The 19,027-nt window shown below is 42.7% G+C and overlaps 1 protein-coding gene across 1 annotated transcript in view; it reads right to left on the reverse strand.

Moving 5' to 3' along the window:
- Positions 1-19,027, reverse strand: part of LOC147678096 (hydroperoxide isomerase ALOXE3-like) — a 436,539-nt gene that overhangs the window by 386,750 nt on the left and 30,762 nt on the right. Inside the window, exon 2 of the mRNA XM_086945960.1 lies at positions 2,467-2,671. Coding sequence (XP_086802086.1) covers positions 2,467-2,671 — 205 coding nt within the window. The remainder of the gene's footprint in view (positions 1-2,466; positions 2,672-19,027) is intronic.

The raw sequence follows: 19,027 nt of genomic DNA on the forward strand, positions 1-19,027 counted from the left end.
GTCGGCCAGGACAGCAACAAGTTACTGTCTACAAGTCTTCTGACACCGACGCAGGTCCGCAATGATGCGTTCAACCTTCCGGTTGGATTTGGTTGTTTTCAGCACCTCATTAGTACTATACAGAGTTACCGACTTCAAGAAACTGCATTTTTAAGGTTATTCTTTCAGAGTACAGACTTAGATTATTATATGTTGAACTTTTTATCATTTTGGTCTTCTTTGCACAGATAAATATGAATTATTTTTCTAAAACTGGTGTGGTGTCTTTTTGTAGCGTTTTCACTGCATGACTGTATGTTATGTGTGAATGCTTCACACACTGCCTCTGAGATAAGCCTGACTGCTCATTCCAAGCTAACAAGGGGGTGAGCAGGGGTTATACCAGTAGTGTACCCCCCTTATTTTTACTAGGAAGAAGGGTCCCTACTCGGACAGGGTAACAACCTGCCAACTAGAAACCCCCACTTCTAACAGGAAGGTAGCATGTTATCTTTTTTTTTTTTACTGTCCATCAGCATCTGGAATATCCTGGCAGTGAGGGAGAGTCATTATTTTAAAAAGTACCCCCACAGAATAAGAGAAGACTACATTTGTGTTGGGACAAGTGGGTTTTACTTTTCCATAAACAAACTCCCACAATGATGGATGCACACCAAACTATTAAATGGCTTTGTATGACCCAACATGACAGTAGTTCATTCAAAGCCATTGAGTTCACTGAACGGCCAGCAGTAAACACTACATTTGTCAGGCAAAGGAAAGGCAGTTCGGTGGGTGTAAAGTCCCTCACCCCATAACGCTGTTACTCTGTCTGCCAAACTCTAAACCAGGCCCTAAGTCAGCAAAATGTGACATAACAGGGAGCCTTCAGTTACATTTCATGATCAGAATTTGTCAAGTGTAAAGTTGACTACCTCAGAGGTTTAGCTAAACCTGAGGTGCAGGAAGCAAAAGGTGGCGGGTGAGTGGGGACATCAGAGGCCATGGTTGATGGTGGCAGGTGGAAGGTCAAGGCTAAAAGGGTGAATTGCTCTGTTCACAGAGGCCATGATTTTACCGCTACAAGGAGCTGCTAAAAGTGAACTCATTTTCAAAAAATCATCAAAAAGTGCTAACTTTTGAAAAACTTGCAAGGGTTTGGCTTATTCTGTTTGGACTGTGACCAGAGCCTTGTACAGAACTGAACTTAGGAGCCTTTTAAACGAATTTAATCACAACTGTGCGGAAGTTTGAATGCATGAAATATATTTAGCTGATTCTATTTAACGAACAGAGCATCTTTAGCAATTGCAAGAGAATCGCATTGTTTCTTTACTTGTGGTACCCTGTCTCTTGGCAAGTGGGGTCGCTCCCTTGTATTTTTTTTTGTGTTTTAACCAAACCACATAAAGGACACATCCTGTCCAAAGGAAGCATAGCCAGAAGGCTTGTCAAGTGTATCCAAACTTGCTACGCCAGTGGTTCTGAAAATTTTGGACCCTGCTATATGTGGTACCGAAGCCCAACACTCGTGTCAGAAAATATCATCATACCATGACGAATTTGGTATTGGCAGACCGGTAATGATTAGGACATTATAACTATGCATTTGCGTCACGGTTGAGTGACGAGAACACCCCTAAATCGTACTTCCTGTCTCGAACCTTCGGGTTCCATTTTGTGAGCGGCATCCATCTTGTGGTTGCCCTTACATAGTCAATTGACATTACATTCTTTGAGAGTTAGCAGCATTTAACCATGGTACTCCAACAAAACATTTTAAAACAAAGGCAGTTGTTGATTCAGTAGAAAGATGTGCAGCTTTAAAACCATTACTTTCAAATTCTTGAGTAACTGTTTATATTGTATGTCTTGAAGAAACATTAGCCTTAAATCACGCTAACTTTTTCCTATAGTTTAGAAATGATGATAGTCAAAAAATGTAATTAGACTGTGCAATATTAAGCATATGTTAATGCCCTGCATCTACCCTGGAGACATACCATTAGCAGACAATTTGAGATATATCCTAACAAAATATGGAAGCTCTGCATTGCCTCAACATTGCTGGGTTGTTACTGGTGCCAAAAACCCTTTAATGTGATGTTATTGAATCCTCCTTCCACAGCTGTAACTATAAAATCTTGACTCGTGAGACTGGCCTCCATTTTGCCTTGTGCTGAGCCAATTATCAGCAGCTGGTATCTTTATAGATATAGATACTACTTGTATGGTTTTCTAATACAATGGTTATCTTTAAGATTTCAAAGTTTTTTATGAAAACTATTTTTGTACCTGTTTACTCTAACTACATATGTTTACGTTGTGATGGCATTGCCAACAGAATTAACTGGGTATCAGTTCAACATTAGCACATAAACTACTCCATAAAATCCAAAACATAAATAAAAAAACTAAGAGTAGTCAGTGAGACATCAGCTTTGTGACGTTTTTGGGTGCTCCGTTCTATTTGAAGTAATGTTCTACCTGTTCCTTCAGGGAGCTCTACTGAGATGTTCCCCTCGATCCAGCGGTAGCAGGGGAAGTGGTAGAACTTTCCTGTAGGAGATTCCACAGTAACTTTGTTGCAGAACCAGCTGTCCTCAATGGAAGTGGAAGAGAGCTCCTTGTGAAGGTGGATTATTAGGATATCCCCCAAATCCTGTTCTTCCTGGATATGGTACACGTGGTGCTGAAAAATAAGAGAGCCCACCATTATTTTAATGTGCAAATTAATTTATCATTTAGATGTACTAGGTACTTCACAAGGACAGTTTAATATCAGCAATCATGACATTTCTCCATTTTTTAATCTGACTATTCATATATGAAAAACAGACCAATAATTAATTAATAAGCATTCCAAGGGCTTGTTTCTAATTCTTGCCCAAACAAATAATTACAAAAAGCAACATATTTTCTTTCTTAAACTTCTTGTCTGAACCAAATATTGTCATACTAACTAACCTTGTAGTAAATTCCACTCCATCTCAAAACAAGATTCAAACATCCTTCTTTTCACAGTCTAATGGCATGAATTTGTTTCAGTGGCTAATTTTCAGTAGCTAGTCAAATTTGCATATGTCCCAGCAGTCCTACTGAATACAATGTCCAACCCAAAATATTTTGCAACAGAACATAGTAAAAACCATTTGATAACTGGACAAGAGGTATTTATCCCAGAGGGAACTGAAGTTTTGCATAAGGTGCTGAGGATTTAGCATAGCAACCACTAAAATCTAAAGTGCCAGATTTTGCAGAAAGCGTGGTCAACATCAGGACTGTGGGCAACAGTGGAGGCACTCGTTAGTTAAGAGCATGCCATTTATTTTATTTAACAGCTGAACTTTGTCAATACTTTGGTCACTTTATGATAAATGGGCACAGTCACTGTTAGGAAAGAAGCTCAGAGGTAACAAAAGAGGCACAAAGGGTCAGAAAGAAACAAGAGAGGCGCAGAAGGAAGCAACAGAGGTACAGAAAGAGGCAAGAGTGGTAAAGAAAGAGGTAATAGAGGTACAGAAAGAGGCAAGAGAAGTACAGAAAGAAACAACAGAGCTGCAAAAAGAGGCAAGAGACGTGTAGAAAGAGGTACGAGAGGTACAGAAACAGGCAGGAGAGGCGCAGAAAAAGGCAGGAAAGGTACAGAAAGAAGGAACAGGGGTACAGAAAGAGACAAGAGGGGTTTAGCAAGAATCAAGTGAGGTACAGAAAGAGGCAACAGAGTTGTAGAAAGAGGCAAGAGATGTCCAGAAAGTGAAAGAGATGAGCAGAAAGAGGCAAAAAAGAGTAGAAAAAAAGAAAGTTGCAGAAAGAAGCAACAGAAATGCAAAAAGATGCAAGAGAGGTCCAGAAAGAAGCAAGAGTGGTTTGCACACCATTAGTACCAATTTAACACCCACATTTAGCAATAAGTAACAGGTGACCATTTTACGTTTGCAAAGGGCCTTCCACCATCCTGTAACACTTGTCGCTGCATTTTTGGTAACGTTTGAGCTATAAGCAAGGCATTTTTTGTTCATATCTTCAGATTATGCAGCAGATGATGGATTATGTGGCTAATGCAGAAAATGTATAATTGTGTGAAAGTTGGTGCATGCAAACAGCTGCATAATTCCGGTGGCCTTGCTCATACCTCTGACTAGGTCCAGAAGTGCTGCTCAGTGATTCGTTCTTTTTTTGTCTCATTGAGTTCATAATTTAGCTTCTATGGAAACGAGAAAGACTAAACCTGAGGTTACCACTCCACAACACAGACTACCATGCTACATAATTACTTTCCATTACACGTAATCACACTCTACATAATTCCTATACACTAAATACCACATACTTTCTATCCACATAATTTCGCTGCACAACATACAGCATAATTCCACTACACACAAAGTACATCCACTCCACTCCAAAACACATTAGTAAAACACTTTTAGATTTACACCAATAGCTCTAAGTCTTGCAAATGCAAGACCTATAACTTTACAAATGCTTCTTTAACTGGTAGTCACGTTTGCAGAGTGTTGGAGAAAGGGGGCTGAGCCTCCAACTAGTGCTCAGGAATTCTGCTGCGTAGGACTTACAGGAGGTACCAGGAGGGCTTCTTGGTCCCCAAAGTCCCTCAGGAGTAAAGTGGGCTTCATTCCTCAACCAGTACTGTGCCAAGAGGCACATTTGCAGATTGGTGTAAAAATGGCATTGCCTCCTACCACCTCTCAGCAATCCCCCTGTGTAGGGCTTACTCGAGCTTCCTGATGGCATGGCTGGCCCCCAGAGACCCTCACTAGCAACGGGGGCTTAATCCCCTAGCTCAGACCATAACAGGAGGTGCATTTGCAGAGTCCTGCATGGAGGGGCGGGGCCTCCATCGAGTTGCCGGTTTCTTTTTTTTTTTTTATGGGAGGGGGTCCGCGTTGTCCTCCTTCCCTGGGCCACTTTTGGGCCACTTTTTGCTTCCAAGAAGCACAGAAGTGTTTGGTATGGCAGGGTGGGAGCGTGGCCCACCTGCATTTAAATCATATAGCTCCAATCTAATTAAATTATAGCCCTACTGCACGATCAAGGGAGATAAACACCTAGCCTGCAGATCAATAATTATATATTGTCAGGATTGTGTGTATATTAAATCTCAAAAAAACGTGCAACGCCTATTGACAAGCTTCATGTCATGTGTATGTCTCTCCTCTTTCCTTCTCTTATTCCCTTTTTCATCCTTTTTTTTACCTTGAGTTTTATTAATGCCAATTGATTGTATTGCTTTTGGAATTTGTGTATTTGTGTATTGTAGACTGTATTTTAAGATTTTGCTTTTGTGAAATTTTATGAACTAGCTCTCCATGAGTGGCTTTTTAACGATTCAATTGTATTTGTACGAATATATTTTTATAAAAGTAAATGATGAACTATATTACTGTTGTTGAAATGATTAGTCAGTGAAGGATGGTAGTGGGCCTATAACTAGGTTTGCTAAGAGATCAATGATAGGTTGTTGTTTCTGAAAGGTTCACCAAGGGAAGAATTATTTTTTCTACGGTTGAAGTACCCTATTCCCCTGGTTGTAAAGGGGTCTCTCTCATCTTTAAACACTCTAAAATAACAATCCCATAAGGATGTGGCTGATCCCGGGGCAGTATGGGGGGTAGGAGCTCCCCCATGCATTTTTTAAAAAAAGCCCTGGGGAGGTGGTGGTCCCCAGGGCTGCGAGGCCCCCACTACATAATTAGGTATTACCCCCGGGACCTCACCCACCGAGGGCTTATAGAAAATTAGGCCCGGGAGCCTGCGCTTCATTATTTTTTTGGGGGGGGCCCAGATTCGCGCACCTAGCTCATATTCGGATGACTTTGATTTTTGTATCTGCTTTTTTTGGTCCTGGGGGTCCTTGTGAGACCCCCTGAGCAGGCCTAGGGGGTCAGGGTGTTTCTACCCTGGCCATTTGTCTTGTTTTTAATCTTTTGTTTTACTGTTTTCTTGTGACTCGGTTCTACAAGTCACAAGATGGCGGCAAACACTTTTTGGTCTGGAGTGAGGGCAGCCAATCAGAATGAAGCTCGTGCGTGCACTGGAGGAGGCGCAAATCCTTCTCAGCTCTGACATCGAAATGTTTTATCTTTTGAATTTCTCAGGATCTACTGAACGGATTTACACCATTTAAAAAAAAGGTTGCTTTCTGAAGTAAGAGCCACGTTTTTGCCAAATTTGGTGTAATTCGGTTCAGCAGTTAGGGCTGTAGCCATGTCTAAATTTCCTATGGAACTTAACATAGGGGAATGTGTTTTGGGACCCCCTTTTTTCTCGGCCCTCCCCCTTGATGATTCATCCCAAAACTTTCAAGACAGGAGCTGACCTGAATGAGCCATTAGTTTTGAAAAGTGTGCGAAAATTCGTCAAATGGCACCAAAGACATTGGCAAATGAAAAAACGTGTTCTGTGCTTTTTTCTGCTTTCTGCCTTATTTCACTCTTTTTCTTCTTTTTTCCTCCCTTATTTCTCCTCTCCTGCCTGTATTTCCCCGCTGCTGCTGCCCCCGCGGCCCCTCCCCCAGCACAACCAGCGCAACCAATCCTGTTCCTCTCCCCACGCCCATCTACGCCCATCCGTGACCCGACCGCGACGAGTGTCAGGAAACCCGGATGTCCGCACCGCCAATGCTACGACCCGGTGACACTCCATACCCTCAACCCCGGCAGCAACAGCAACTGCAAGCTAGCATCACCGGCCGACACCCACTAACCCTTCAGCTGTTTCCGCTGCCGGCACACCTGCAGCACTGCCAAGCCCACGGATCCAGCGCAACCCACCCGCAAGAACACACCTGAACCAAAGACCCTGCAATGCATCCTCCTCAACGTCCGATCCCTCCATACACACGCCGCCGGAATTTGGGACCTCCTCAACAGCACCACCCCAGATGTAGCATTCTTCACCAAAACCTGGAAAAACATCTCCTCAGGATGAGACATCGCCATTGCCATCCCCCAAGGATACAAGATTACAGGAAGGACCTCCCCAACTGCTGTGAGGAGGACTCGCTATCATCAACAAATCCACCCACCGTCTTAGCACACTCCCCGATGAGCCGACAGACCTGATGGAACATCTTCACTTCAAGATACTGGCCAGCCCCACCACCACCCTCCAAGGAACCCTCATCTACCGACCCCCTAGACCCCGCTGACCTTTTTCTGAATCCATCACGGACATCATTTCCCCACAGGCCATTGCATGCACCAACTACACCTCAACTTGCACCTCGACAACTAAATGGAAGCAGCACCACATCCCTGCTGGATAACCTCCACAACACTGGACTCTGCCAGATCGTGACTGAACCAATGCACTCAGCAGGACACACCCTCGACAACCCTCTTCACAACAGGAAACTCCATCACCTTCAGCCACACCACCGAACTCCTATGGACCGATCATCGATACGTCCACTTTACCTTCATACACCCCCCATCCACAGACACCAGCACCTGCTCCCACAAAGAAATTGGAAAAGAATCACAGACGACCAACTAACCTCATCACTCAGCAACTCGACCCCTACCGTCGCGGAAAACTATGACCCCAATGCCGCAGCCTGAACCCTGCACAGATGGATCACCAACAGCGCCAACACCTTAGCCCCGCTTAAGAAGAACAACAACACCCACGCCAAGAAAGCTAGATGGTTTACCATTAAACTTCGAGAGTCCAGATGCACTTGCCGCTGCCTCAAAAAAGACTGAAGGAACATCAAATCCACAGAAGCCCACAACAACTTCAGAGCCGCCACCAAAGTCCAACACCAACTCATCAGAAAAACGAGGAAAAAACTATTGAAGACAGAATCTCCACCCACGCACACAACAGCAAAGAACTCTACAACATCATCAAGGAGTTTGCCCAACCTACCAGCAAGTCCACCAACATCCCACTCTCACAAGACCTCTGCAATAAACTCAGCACCTTTTTTCACCACAAAATCAAGAGCATCTACAACAACTTCGACAAAGACAACCAATACACTGAACCCTCACCAACCACCCCCAACACCATGAAGCCAGCGATCAACCAATGGACAGCCCTCACCATCAATGACACACTGAACACACACTGCCCCCACCACATTTTCAACAGACCCGCCGACACTATGGAACCCATGCACTGCTACACCATCAACCTCTCCCTGGCAACCGCTTCGTTCCCTGATGACTGAAAACAGGCCAAGATCAACCCCCTCCTCAAGAAACTACAGACCCATATCCCTGCTCCCGTTTCCAGTGAAAGTCATCGAGAAAGCCATCAACAGCCAACTCGCCACATTCATCGAAGAGCACAACATCCTCAACTCCTGCCCATCCATCTTCAGAAACAAACACCGCATGGAAACCACCCTCTTCGCCGCAACAGACGACATCTGCACCCTACTGGACAAAGGAGAAACAGCAGCCCTCATACGCCTCGACCTCTCAGTGGCGTTCGACACAGTCGCTCACCGCACCCTAGTATGCAGACTCCACGATGCAGGGATTCAAGGCAAGGCCCTCGACTCGATTTGCTTCTTCCTCTCTGGCAGAACGCAGAGGGTCAGACTTCCCCCTTTCCTCTCGGACCCTACACCAACCACCGGCGGAGTCCACCAGGGGTCATCCCTCAGCCCTATGCTCTTCAACATCTACATGGCTCTGCTCACCCTCATCGTCAGAACCTACAGACTCAACATTTTGTCATACGCAGACGACACCCGACTCATTCTCTCCCTATCCTACTAACCCAACACAGCCAGACACAATTTTCAAGAAGGCATGAAAGTCATCGCCAAATGGATGAAAAACAGATGCCTTCAACTAAACACCAACGAACCAGAAGTACTCATCATGGGCCCACACCCCCATGCCCGGAACGACACCTGGTGGCCCTGCACCCTCAGAAGCCCGCCCACCCCCAAGGACCACGCAAGCAACCTGGGAATCATCCTGGACTCCAAACTCAAAATGGACATCCAGATCAACGCCATCACGTCCTCCTGCTCCCACCGCCTCCTAACCAAGACCTTCAAATGGATCCCACTCAAACACAGAGAGACCGTCACTCACACCCTGGTCACCAGTAGACTTGACTATTGCAATGCACTCTACGCCAGAATTAACAAAAGCCTACCATGCAAGCTACAGAACATCCAGAACGCCGCAGCCAGACTGATCCTCAACCTACCAAGATACTGCCACATCTCCCAGCATCTGCCCACACTCCATTGGCTCCCCATCGAAGCTAGAGTCACCTTCAAGATGCTCACCCACACTCACAAGGCCCTCCATGACACCGGACCAGCATACCTGAACAGCCGACTCAAATTCCAAGCACCCCAAATTACCCGACAACCAGCCCAGCTCTCCTACCCTGTGGTCGCCCACACCAGAAAGACCAGATCAGGCGGCCGCTCCTTCTCCTTCCTCGCGGCCAGAGCCTGGAACCCCTTCCTCTCCACCTCAGACAGACAACATCTCTCCCATCTTCACAAGAAACCTTAATACCTGGCTCTTCGACAGACCCCCTCCTTAATGGAGTGGAACCTGCGAAACCCCCCCTCCCCCAGCACCAGTAGTAGTACTTAAAAAACGCTTGATGCATTGATTGATAGATTAAACCAACTGGATTATTTTTTTTATAGGGGCAATAGAAGGTTTGACAGAGTCTTCTTGTCCATCAAGACCCATCCACTTTTTACTGAAAATGTTTAACGCACCAGCCCCCATTTGAAGTATAAGACATAATGAGGTGCCACACCATCAGCTGTGATCAGAAATGCATACTGACCCCTTCAAAATACCCCTTTTACTCCACAAGTAAGTTGGAATGGGGAAATACGATGTCAATGAATATCATATGTGGAGGGCCAACAATGGCAATACCAATAAATGCAATGTCAATGTATGCAATAATATGTGCCTGCATAGGCATGTCAATACCCATAAATGCAAAGCCAATGTATGCCCACCTAACAGTGTTGATACCGGCAGTAACAATGTCAATGTATGCTATGACCCATGCATGAATGATAATGGTGTTACCAGTAGAAACAATGTCAATGTATTCAATGACCTAGGCAAGCATGACTGCGTCAATATCACAAAAGACAATGTCAATGTATGCTATGACAATTGTATGCACAATGTTGAGAGTGTTGCTAAAAATGACACCCGTGACTGCCATATTATTTTTCGGACTTTCAATGAACTCATGTCATTAATGTTGAATTTACCCAAGGTGACATCCCCATAAACCCTGGGCCCGTTTTATGTGGTCAAGCGGGCCCATCGATCCACACCGGCCCCTATCCAGTGACAGGTCCCAGTCTTGTAACTCAAAGACAAACGAGCACCCAGGGAAAACCCTGATCGATCCCACAGAAAGATATTTGGACCACAAACAGATCAGAGGAAACTGGCCCCAATAAAACACGTTTGGGCAAAGGCACGCATTCCCCAAAAATACCACAAAACAAGTTGCAACATGTAGATAATAACACTCAATCCGGACATGACATGCACACCACATGTGGTGATCATGCGCTCCTCGTGCCAGACATCTGGACACATACTCACTGGTCCACACTGTCTCTCCCCGAGGTTGAGAGCCATCTGTGTCCTTGTCTGATTCCCGAGCTTGTCAAGTTATGACTGGGATGCTTTTCAGAAATGCAGAAATTACTTTATTGTACCTCACAAGATGTATATAATGTCAGCCTGAACTTTGTACACGGCACAGATTTTTTGTGCTGGGTGTTTGTCCCTCACTGCAAAATCAATGGGAACTGCATCTTGCACAGTGCAAAAAGGTGCTGCTTCTTTCTGCCGCTCGAGGAAAAGTTCTAATTGAGAGGCTGCTTCCTCAAAGCAGACAGAAGGTTTCTAATTGCGAGTGGTAGCGACCAGTCGTTCTTGTCAATTTACAGTTCGCAAGCTGCTAAAAAATTCTGAAGTCCGCAAAGTCAATGGAGTGCGAAAAACTCTACGAACGGAGTGGACTTCACCGCCCATGGTTCCCGATGTTAAAGGACACCCCTACTTTTAGAGCGGGTGAGAGTCTTACAAAATGAAAATTATTCCTTATTCTGTAATAACTAATGACTGGGTATCCACACTGGAAAGGAGTTTTTCCAGATTCGCATGGGGTACCCCAAGTTTTGTTTGGCACTCAGGTTCTAACAAAATGGCCAGAAGAACTGTGTTTGAATGCACTGACTGCCGATCCCAAATGGTGTCCAGTACCGATTCGGTCAAAACAAACCATGCAGAGATTTTTTTGTACCTAGCTTCTTCTCTGCTGTACCACCCAGGGGTGGGATTGATTATTGTAGCACAGATCATGAAGAAGAAGCATTCAGAAAAAGCACAAATGAAAGGCTAAAGTCAGTCCTGTTTCACAATCAAAATTTAGTGGAAGTTGAGAGAGGTTTGTGCAGCATGCAGTCGTATCAGTTCTGTGGTGGAGCCATCAACTACTATTTCCTTTTGAATTTGCTAAAAATGAAATGGATCACAGAAATAATGACCAGCACTTGTGATCTGATTGCCATGCACAGAAATGATAACTAATTCTTTCTAGTTTTCACTAAAAAACATAGCCCGAGCCACTGCTGACTTATTCCATAATAGTTTATTTGAAATACCACACTGCTGCTGGGGGCCTCCATGCACCACTCTGGTTGACAGTGAAGGGTTTATTCAGGTGAAGGCCTGCTATGCAATACCACACACAGGGAATGCTGTTGATGATGTGATAAGTGTCTGTAGCCTGACAAAGTTTGGAGGTCACTGTTGGACCTTGCCTTTTTTGCAGGGTTATCCCCAAATGTTTTGCCTTCTTTCTCTTATTTTTTCTGACATGTTTATGTTGGCTATAGGACTCTGGGCCCTTTACCACTGCCTTGTCAGTGCTAAAGTGCATGTGCTCTGTATCTAAATTGGATTGGTGATTGATTTATCCATAATTAACATATACAATTTACTAGTTAGTCCCAGTGAAGTGTGCTCAGGGCTGTAAATCAAATGCTACTAGTGTGCCTGCAGCACTGATTTTGCCACCCACATGAGAGGCCCTCCAAACACGTCTCAGACCTGCCACTGTAATGTCTGTGTGTGCAGATTTAAACTGCCATTTCAACCTGGCAAGTTCACCAACTTGCCCAGCTAAACCTACCCTTTTATTATATGTAAGGCACCCCGAAGGTAGGCCCAAGGCAGTCCCATGGGTAGGCAGTCCCATGGGTAGGGTGCAATGTATTTTAAAGGTAGGAGATGTACTGTTGGGGTTTTATGTATCCTGGTAGTGAAATACTGCTAAATTATTTTTTCACTAGAGCAAGGCCTATCTCTCCCATAGGTTATCGTTGGAGCTGCCTTGCAACATCTTACAAGTATATCCACCAATTGGGAACAGATAGAGATGTGGAGTCTGGGGTATCTTAACTCACAATTTAAAAATACATATTTTGGTGAAGTTGGTTTATAAACTGCTTGTCAGAAAATGCTAGTTTAAGAAAGTGGACATTTCCTTGCTTAACTATGTTGAGCCTCTGCCTGTGTGCTGAATGCACATCTGGGTTAGGATGGCAGTTGGGCTGTTTGTGCCTTCACTCTCGACAGTCACACAAAGGGAGCTGAGGTGTGCTGGGCGTATCCTGATGGCCCATCACCAGGCTGACAGGCCTTCCTGAGCTAGAGTTTTCGGAGGAGTCATCACTGATACCTGAATAGAGCTGTGCCTGTCCTCACACAAAGTAGTCTCCACTCCCCAGGAGTGTGTCTGGAGCTAAGGCATGGAAAGGCAAGGTCTTGTGCACTACAACGACTTTCCTTTGAAGTTTGCCTAATTCAAACAGTGAAAGTTGTATAAGTACTAGATTACTGCCTAACAGAACAATTCAGGACCGAGGACATTCTGCCAGGAAGTAGAGCTGGATGCTGTAGGAGGGAATTCGACTCTGCCTTTCGATTTGTGGTGCTGGCCTGCTACATCTGCCCTGGGAGTGAAAGTATTGTTCTTTGATTTCTTCACCCTACTTCCAAGGATCGCCAAGGGCTTAGTGGGCCTGCCTTCTGTTAAGGAAGTCTGAGGTCCAACAAACACTTCACCTGTCAGTGCCTGGGCTCCTCTGCTGAGAGTCCTGACTTGGCAAGTGGTGCCAAAACAAGTCCCTTGGTCCTTGGTAGTGAAAGCTGGTAACTTTAAAGAGAATCTCCATGCATTGATTTCCAGCTTCTGCTTTATTCAATGCCTTGTTGTAAAATTCACTGCATTGCTGCTGCCTGCACCGAAGTGTGGTTCCCAGTGGACGCATTGACCATGGCATGGCACCACAAAAGTCCTTGGTGTCCCGCTCCAGCTCTAACTCAGCGACTGCTTTGTAGCTGTGAAATCGATGTACACCTGGTTCGCTGTTGTAAAATGGACACAGCGCCTGCTCCGCCCCTGTTGGATTGACACAGCGTGTCTGGATTTTTTACACATGGTTGCATGGGTGCCGATCTCTTTATAGACATCACACGGCAGTAAGGAGCCGAGGCCGCGTGTCTGGAAATGATGAATCACCTCAACTGCAGTAAGGAAGCGACTCATCACCTCCCCTGCAAGTAAGGAATCAATGCATTATCTCCTCTGCCCAGCAGCAAGGAATCGAAGCCCCACATCCCTTGCTAGTAAGGAACTAATGTATTGTGTGTTTTTCAGGCACCTTATCTGCCCTGCGCCTTATCGTGACTTTGATTTTTGATAAATCCAAAGTATTTTGATGTGAACTAATGCCTCCATTGATTTCTATTGGATAAACTTGCTTAACTTTTCCAAAGGGATTTTTTGACTTGGGAATGTTGTATTTTTGTCATTTTGGTTTTATTTTATTCAGACAAATATTGGCTATTCTTCTCAACTGATGTGAAATCCTTTTGTAGTGTTTTCACTGTGTTGCTGTGTGTGCAGGTATAAATGCTTTACACATTGCCTCTGAGATAAGCCAAGATACCAAGATGGCGAGCAGGGGTGATTTTTGCTGTATAATTCCTTTACCCTAACTAGAGCGAGGACCCCTACTTTACCGGGTGCATACCACTGCCAACTAGAGACCCCATTTCTAACAGAGACCCACTAACCATGAGACAGATTGAGGAAGTGCAGTTAAAGCGCTACTGATTTGTAATAAGTGCTACCGAAATGTTCCATTTGTAAATACAAATCTTTTGTATCAAACGTTATCAGATGATGTGCTTCTGTGAGTTTTTGATTGTGTGATTGTCTGTTTATGTATATATGTGTGTGTTTGTGTGTGTGTGTCTGTGTGTGAGTTTGTTTCAAAGGCATGTGTGTGCGGCAGATGTGCACTATAGAACAGCAACGAAAAGGTTATTCTATTAGCTTTTCTTCTAAGTGAAATGGTGTCTGTACAGCATCTACTGCTCATGCATACACATAATTCTCATAGGGCAAGTATGATGGATATAGCTATAGTGCCCCATATTTTAGCAATGTGAAGCGATCATGAGACGACACACGTCGCTATTTAAAACACCTTCCTAAATAAATGAAAATGTGCTACTCACCATGAAAAAACAAACCTTAATTAACTATGCAATATAGAACCTGTATGTTGATTCTCATGCCCCAAGATCAACATAACCCTTTAATAAAACAATGTAGCTATGTATTTTGTTAACAAAGTCTCTAGATGCTAGGTTAGGGTACACACATTAATGCAGCTCAGCACAGGAGTGTGGATTGAATGGAAAGGTGTTTTATTTATAAGAATGCTCCACCCACGTGACAATAACTTGTTTATTGTTCACCACAGGGTGTTTATTTGCAAGTGAGGGAAGACAATCCCAGTCCAAAAGGGAGTTGGAATCTTTGATAAAGGTTCAGTCAATGCTTCCCTACTGACACCCTTGGTTACAAGCCAGAAAATGGCTTCTAATGTGAATGAGGACCATGAAGATGGTCCCAAGGGAAAATGTGTCCAAAGGAAGCAGCTGGTAGAACTGCTTAAACACATTTAGAAGGTTTTGAAATGTCAAGCTAATATTTTCACGGTATACAACATCAAAATTTGAGGATTCACTTTCATGATGTAATAATGTATTATTGAAGGAATGGAAAGATGTGGATTTGGCTATGTTCCGAGATTTCTGGAGAAAAAATATCCTTTAGAAATTGTTCATGAAAATGTTCCACAGATCCATACAGTGAACTCTATTTTAGCAATTATGGCCTTGTCGTAATCCTTGCCCTCAAAAGAAGCGGCTCTACCAGGGGCTGTGCATAGAAAAAAATACTCTTCCTTTAAAACCTTGATTGCTAGGGCTTCCTCCTTTTGATGTTAGGGGTAGCTCTTATTTAAACCTTCATACATGTTTTCCACAGAATGCATCCATGCCAAATATGCAACCTATTTTGTCCATCATCCTGGGGATTTCAAAAGTACCCATAGTGTGTAGATAACAAGGGAAGGAGCCAAGAAACTACCAGTTTAGTAGATTTTGTTTTTTTGGGAAAAATGGGGTAAACGTGCTGGGCTAGAAAGTGTTTTTTTAATAATGGCATCAACCAAAGATTTGCGATGCAGGATCATCATCTTCTTAGCTTTCAGGGACATTCAGTTATATAAAAAAAATATTTTTTCTCATCATTGTTGCATTTTTCTACGAGGAAGACCGTTTTTCCTAATTGTTGTGGTTGCAGGCTACTTGTAGTGATGGAAACCCATTTGTGATCCAAGAAACCTATACATTTCTAAAAAACGAAATTATCTGAATTTAACAATGGGTCACTATGTAGGTCCCTCAATGTTTTCTTGTTTAACTGTTGAAACTAAAAATATGAAAATGAGTGGGGAATAACAACCATTTGTGACAACATTTTTATCTGTAACTTCTTATCAAAATGGGCGATTTAAACAAGCAATACACCTTTATGTATCTAGCCCCTTCTGGTTTGGGGGATTCATATGATTTGTAGGTTACCCAAAACTGAGCTGCATCTTACATGATTTTTTTATTGGGTATCAACTTTACAGCAATTTGTTTGGTAAGACATAAAGAATGAAAAATAGGCTAAGGAAACGTATGTATTCTTGAACCTTATAGACGGCATTGAGTTTAGGAACAGTAGTTATTTGTACAACTCTGAATTTGTGGTTATCCAAACTATCATGTGATGCAGAGAACATTTTGCACAATGTCTCCTTTCTTGCACACTTGCTTACAGTTCAAAGCCTCAAAGGTAAAGTGTTCAGAGTTTTCATGACATCCAAAACTACAATAGTTCAGTGGGTCTGCCATTATGTGGCACAATATCTAGATTGTCTGTGTCCAGAGTCAAACTGCTTGGAACAAATGGTTTCAGTCCATGAAAAACCATGTATGGCTGGGTCTAAACTGGAGTGGCGAAGTAAGGTAAAGAATGATGATGGATTCAACCCAGATTTGTGACTGTGGGTGTGTGTCTGAAAGGTTTCAGCAATCCATCCATCATCCTCTTGTGCTTGCCATGACAAAATACAACAGGACTTACAGTGTTGGCTGATTCCCCAAAATCGACAGAAAGTGGTTTGGTGTATATATCCAGACTCCGTGGTTCTGACTGTTGCGGCAATTCTGCACATACACAGAACTATGCACAGGAAAAGAGGACCTCAGTGTGTTGGGGCTGAGCCTTCCAACCGCCTCTGTACTCAAAAACCTGAAACCGACTAGCTACAGTATTTCATTCCTTCTCCTATACAATCACAAAGCTACGAATGATTAGACAACCCAGAACACAACACTCTAGATTCTCTTAGGAATCACGGTAACAAGACATTCTTTCGCTCACTCAATCATACTTGACCACAATAAGAATTGACAGAATCAATGTTATAGTTCAAAATGTTTATTTTAACTATAGTGCTTTATAATGTAGTATACAAGCCACTACCAGCAGCAAAAAGCATAAACCCAAAACAGTTAGCATTGTTGTATTTCCATATATTACAAATAGGGCTCCCGGTTTTATGATATACATGTTTTGGACATTTGCATCTGTATGTCTCCTTATTTATTTTTTGCTAAATTTATCTGTATTCATTCATATTTACTTTGGGTTTTGTGGAAAAATGAAGCTAAAATTAGTATATTTTCACGTTTATTTAACTAATAAATATGCACCTATGCTTGAATGTCTGCCAGATTTCAGTGATATGAACACAACAGAAAATAAATCAATGCACTTATATGAAAATATGCACATTTCAGTATTAACCTTGTGCATATCTACTGATGTTAAAGCCTCTATACTAAAATTTGTTTCTTTCTTAACCCCTCACCTTCCAATTCACAAAGCTATTGGCCTGGCAGTCATGGCACACAGTATTTGGAATTACTCAAAGAGCAACCCAATATCCGGTTTTATCCACATTTAAAAATAAATAAAGACAAGAAAATACATGTTTTCCATTTGTATTTATCTGTAAAAATCAGTAAAAATGGAAAACAGGTAGCCTTAATTATAAAGGGGGATGTCATCATATGCAGACAGTGGATGAAGGACTATAAGACCTACCCACCCTCCCCTTGGATTGAATACGTTTTATTATATAAAAGAAGATCTCTGGGCTTTGTCAGCAGACCTCATACCTTAGTGCCTAGATGGTATTTCTACATCATAGGAACAGCATAGCTCTTCTCACTGGAAAGGTCCATATCCAAGTGTGCTTTAAAACAACATGCATCCCCATTATATGAAAGCACGAGTGTCCAGCATCCCATTGGTAAGGTCGTAGAATCACTGACATAATATCGAATACAAAAATATAGACTTACCAAATTATCGATGCCAAAATATAGAATTCAAAAATATCGAATTCCTATCTAAAAACAGGTAAGTACAAAAATTTTGAATCGAAAATATTGTTTTAAAAAAGTTAGTCAAGATATCACATTTTTTTAAATGTCTTAAAAGTAATTTACAATTCATGAAATAATGAATATAATTAACTAAAACATACTTACAAACACCTAACTAACTTTAAAATTATTAAATAATTAATGTATCACCACTCCAGTGAGTGCAACAGTAGGGAAAACGTTGGATAGCGTAGGGGTAAAAATTACTCTTCCCAGACCAGTGAGTGCAACAGTAGGGAAAGCGTTGGATAGCGTAGGGGTAAAAATTACTATTCCCACTCCAGAGATTGCAACAGTAGGGAAAACATTGGATAGCGTAGGGGTAAAAATTACTAAATCGATATTATATTACTTACCTTCAATTCGATATTTTTCACCACTATATTCTGCCCATTCGATATTTTGTCTATTCTATATTTTGACTTCGATATTTTGGTAATTCGATATTTTGAAATCGATATTTTGTCTAGTTACCATATAGACAATTGACCCAAACTGAGTTCAAAGGAAAGCAGAGACTAGAAACACACAAAAATAAAAGAGAAAACCAATTTGGAAAATTTCAACATTAAAAAAAAAACATTTATTTATAATATCATTGTTCACGGAGAAAGGGATTAATTTGGAAGTGGAAAATCAATCAAAGTACGTGAACTTAAGAAGGCAATTAGTTCCTAAAGGTCATCCCTATTGTTATTAGCAAAAAAAATGCCATCCAATTAAGTAGTTCGAAAGAACACACACGTTCCTCATAATCCGATGCTTCCAGGATCATATCCGGGCAACTTGCATGATATTCAATGAAACTCGGGTGCAAGAGGTTCTGTACAGCCACACTGATATCTTACTCCGCCAATACTCCAAGTGCTGCTGCACAGGCCATAGGGTCATTCCGGGAACAGGCCTTGTCTTGGGCCAGTAATGGACCCACTACCAGATCATAATTCGGGTCGTTACATGACATATTGGAGATACAAAAGGGGGTGGCTGTGAACGGAGCATCTGAATCAATCAAACACACACACCCAGTCAAAAGATCTGGGTTTAATCCATCACCGTTCTTTAGCCCACTCTGCCACCCCAGTTCAGACATGGCTATATGCAAATCAGTCTGACCCTGTGTCTCATGG

The sequence above is a fragment of the Lissotriton vulgaris genome, chromosome 12, assembly GCF_964263255.1.
Source record: "Lissotriton vulgaris chromosome 12, aLisVul1.2, whole genome shotgun sequence".
NCBI lineage: Eukaryota > Metazoa > Chordata > Amphibia > Caudata > Salamandridae > Lissotriton > Lissotriton vulgaris.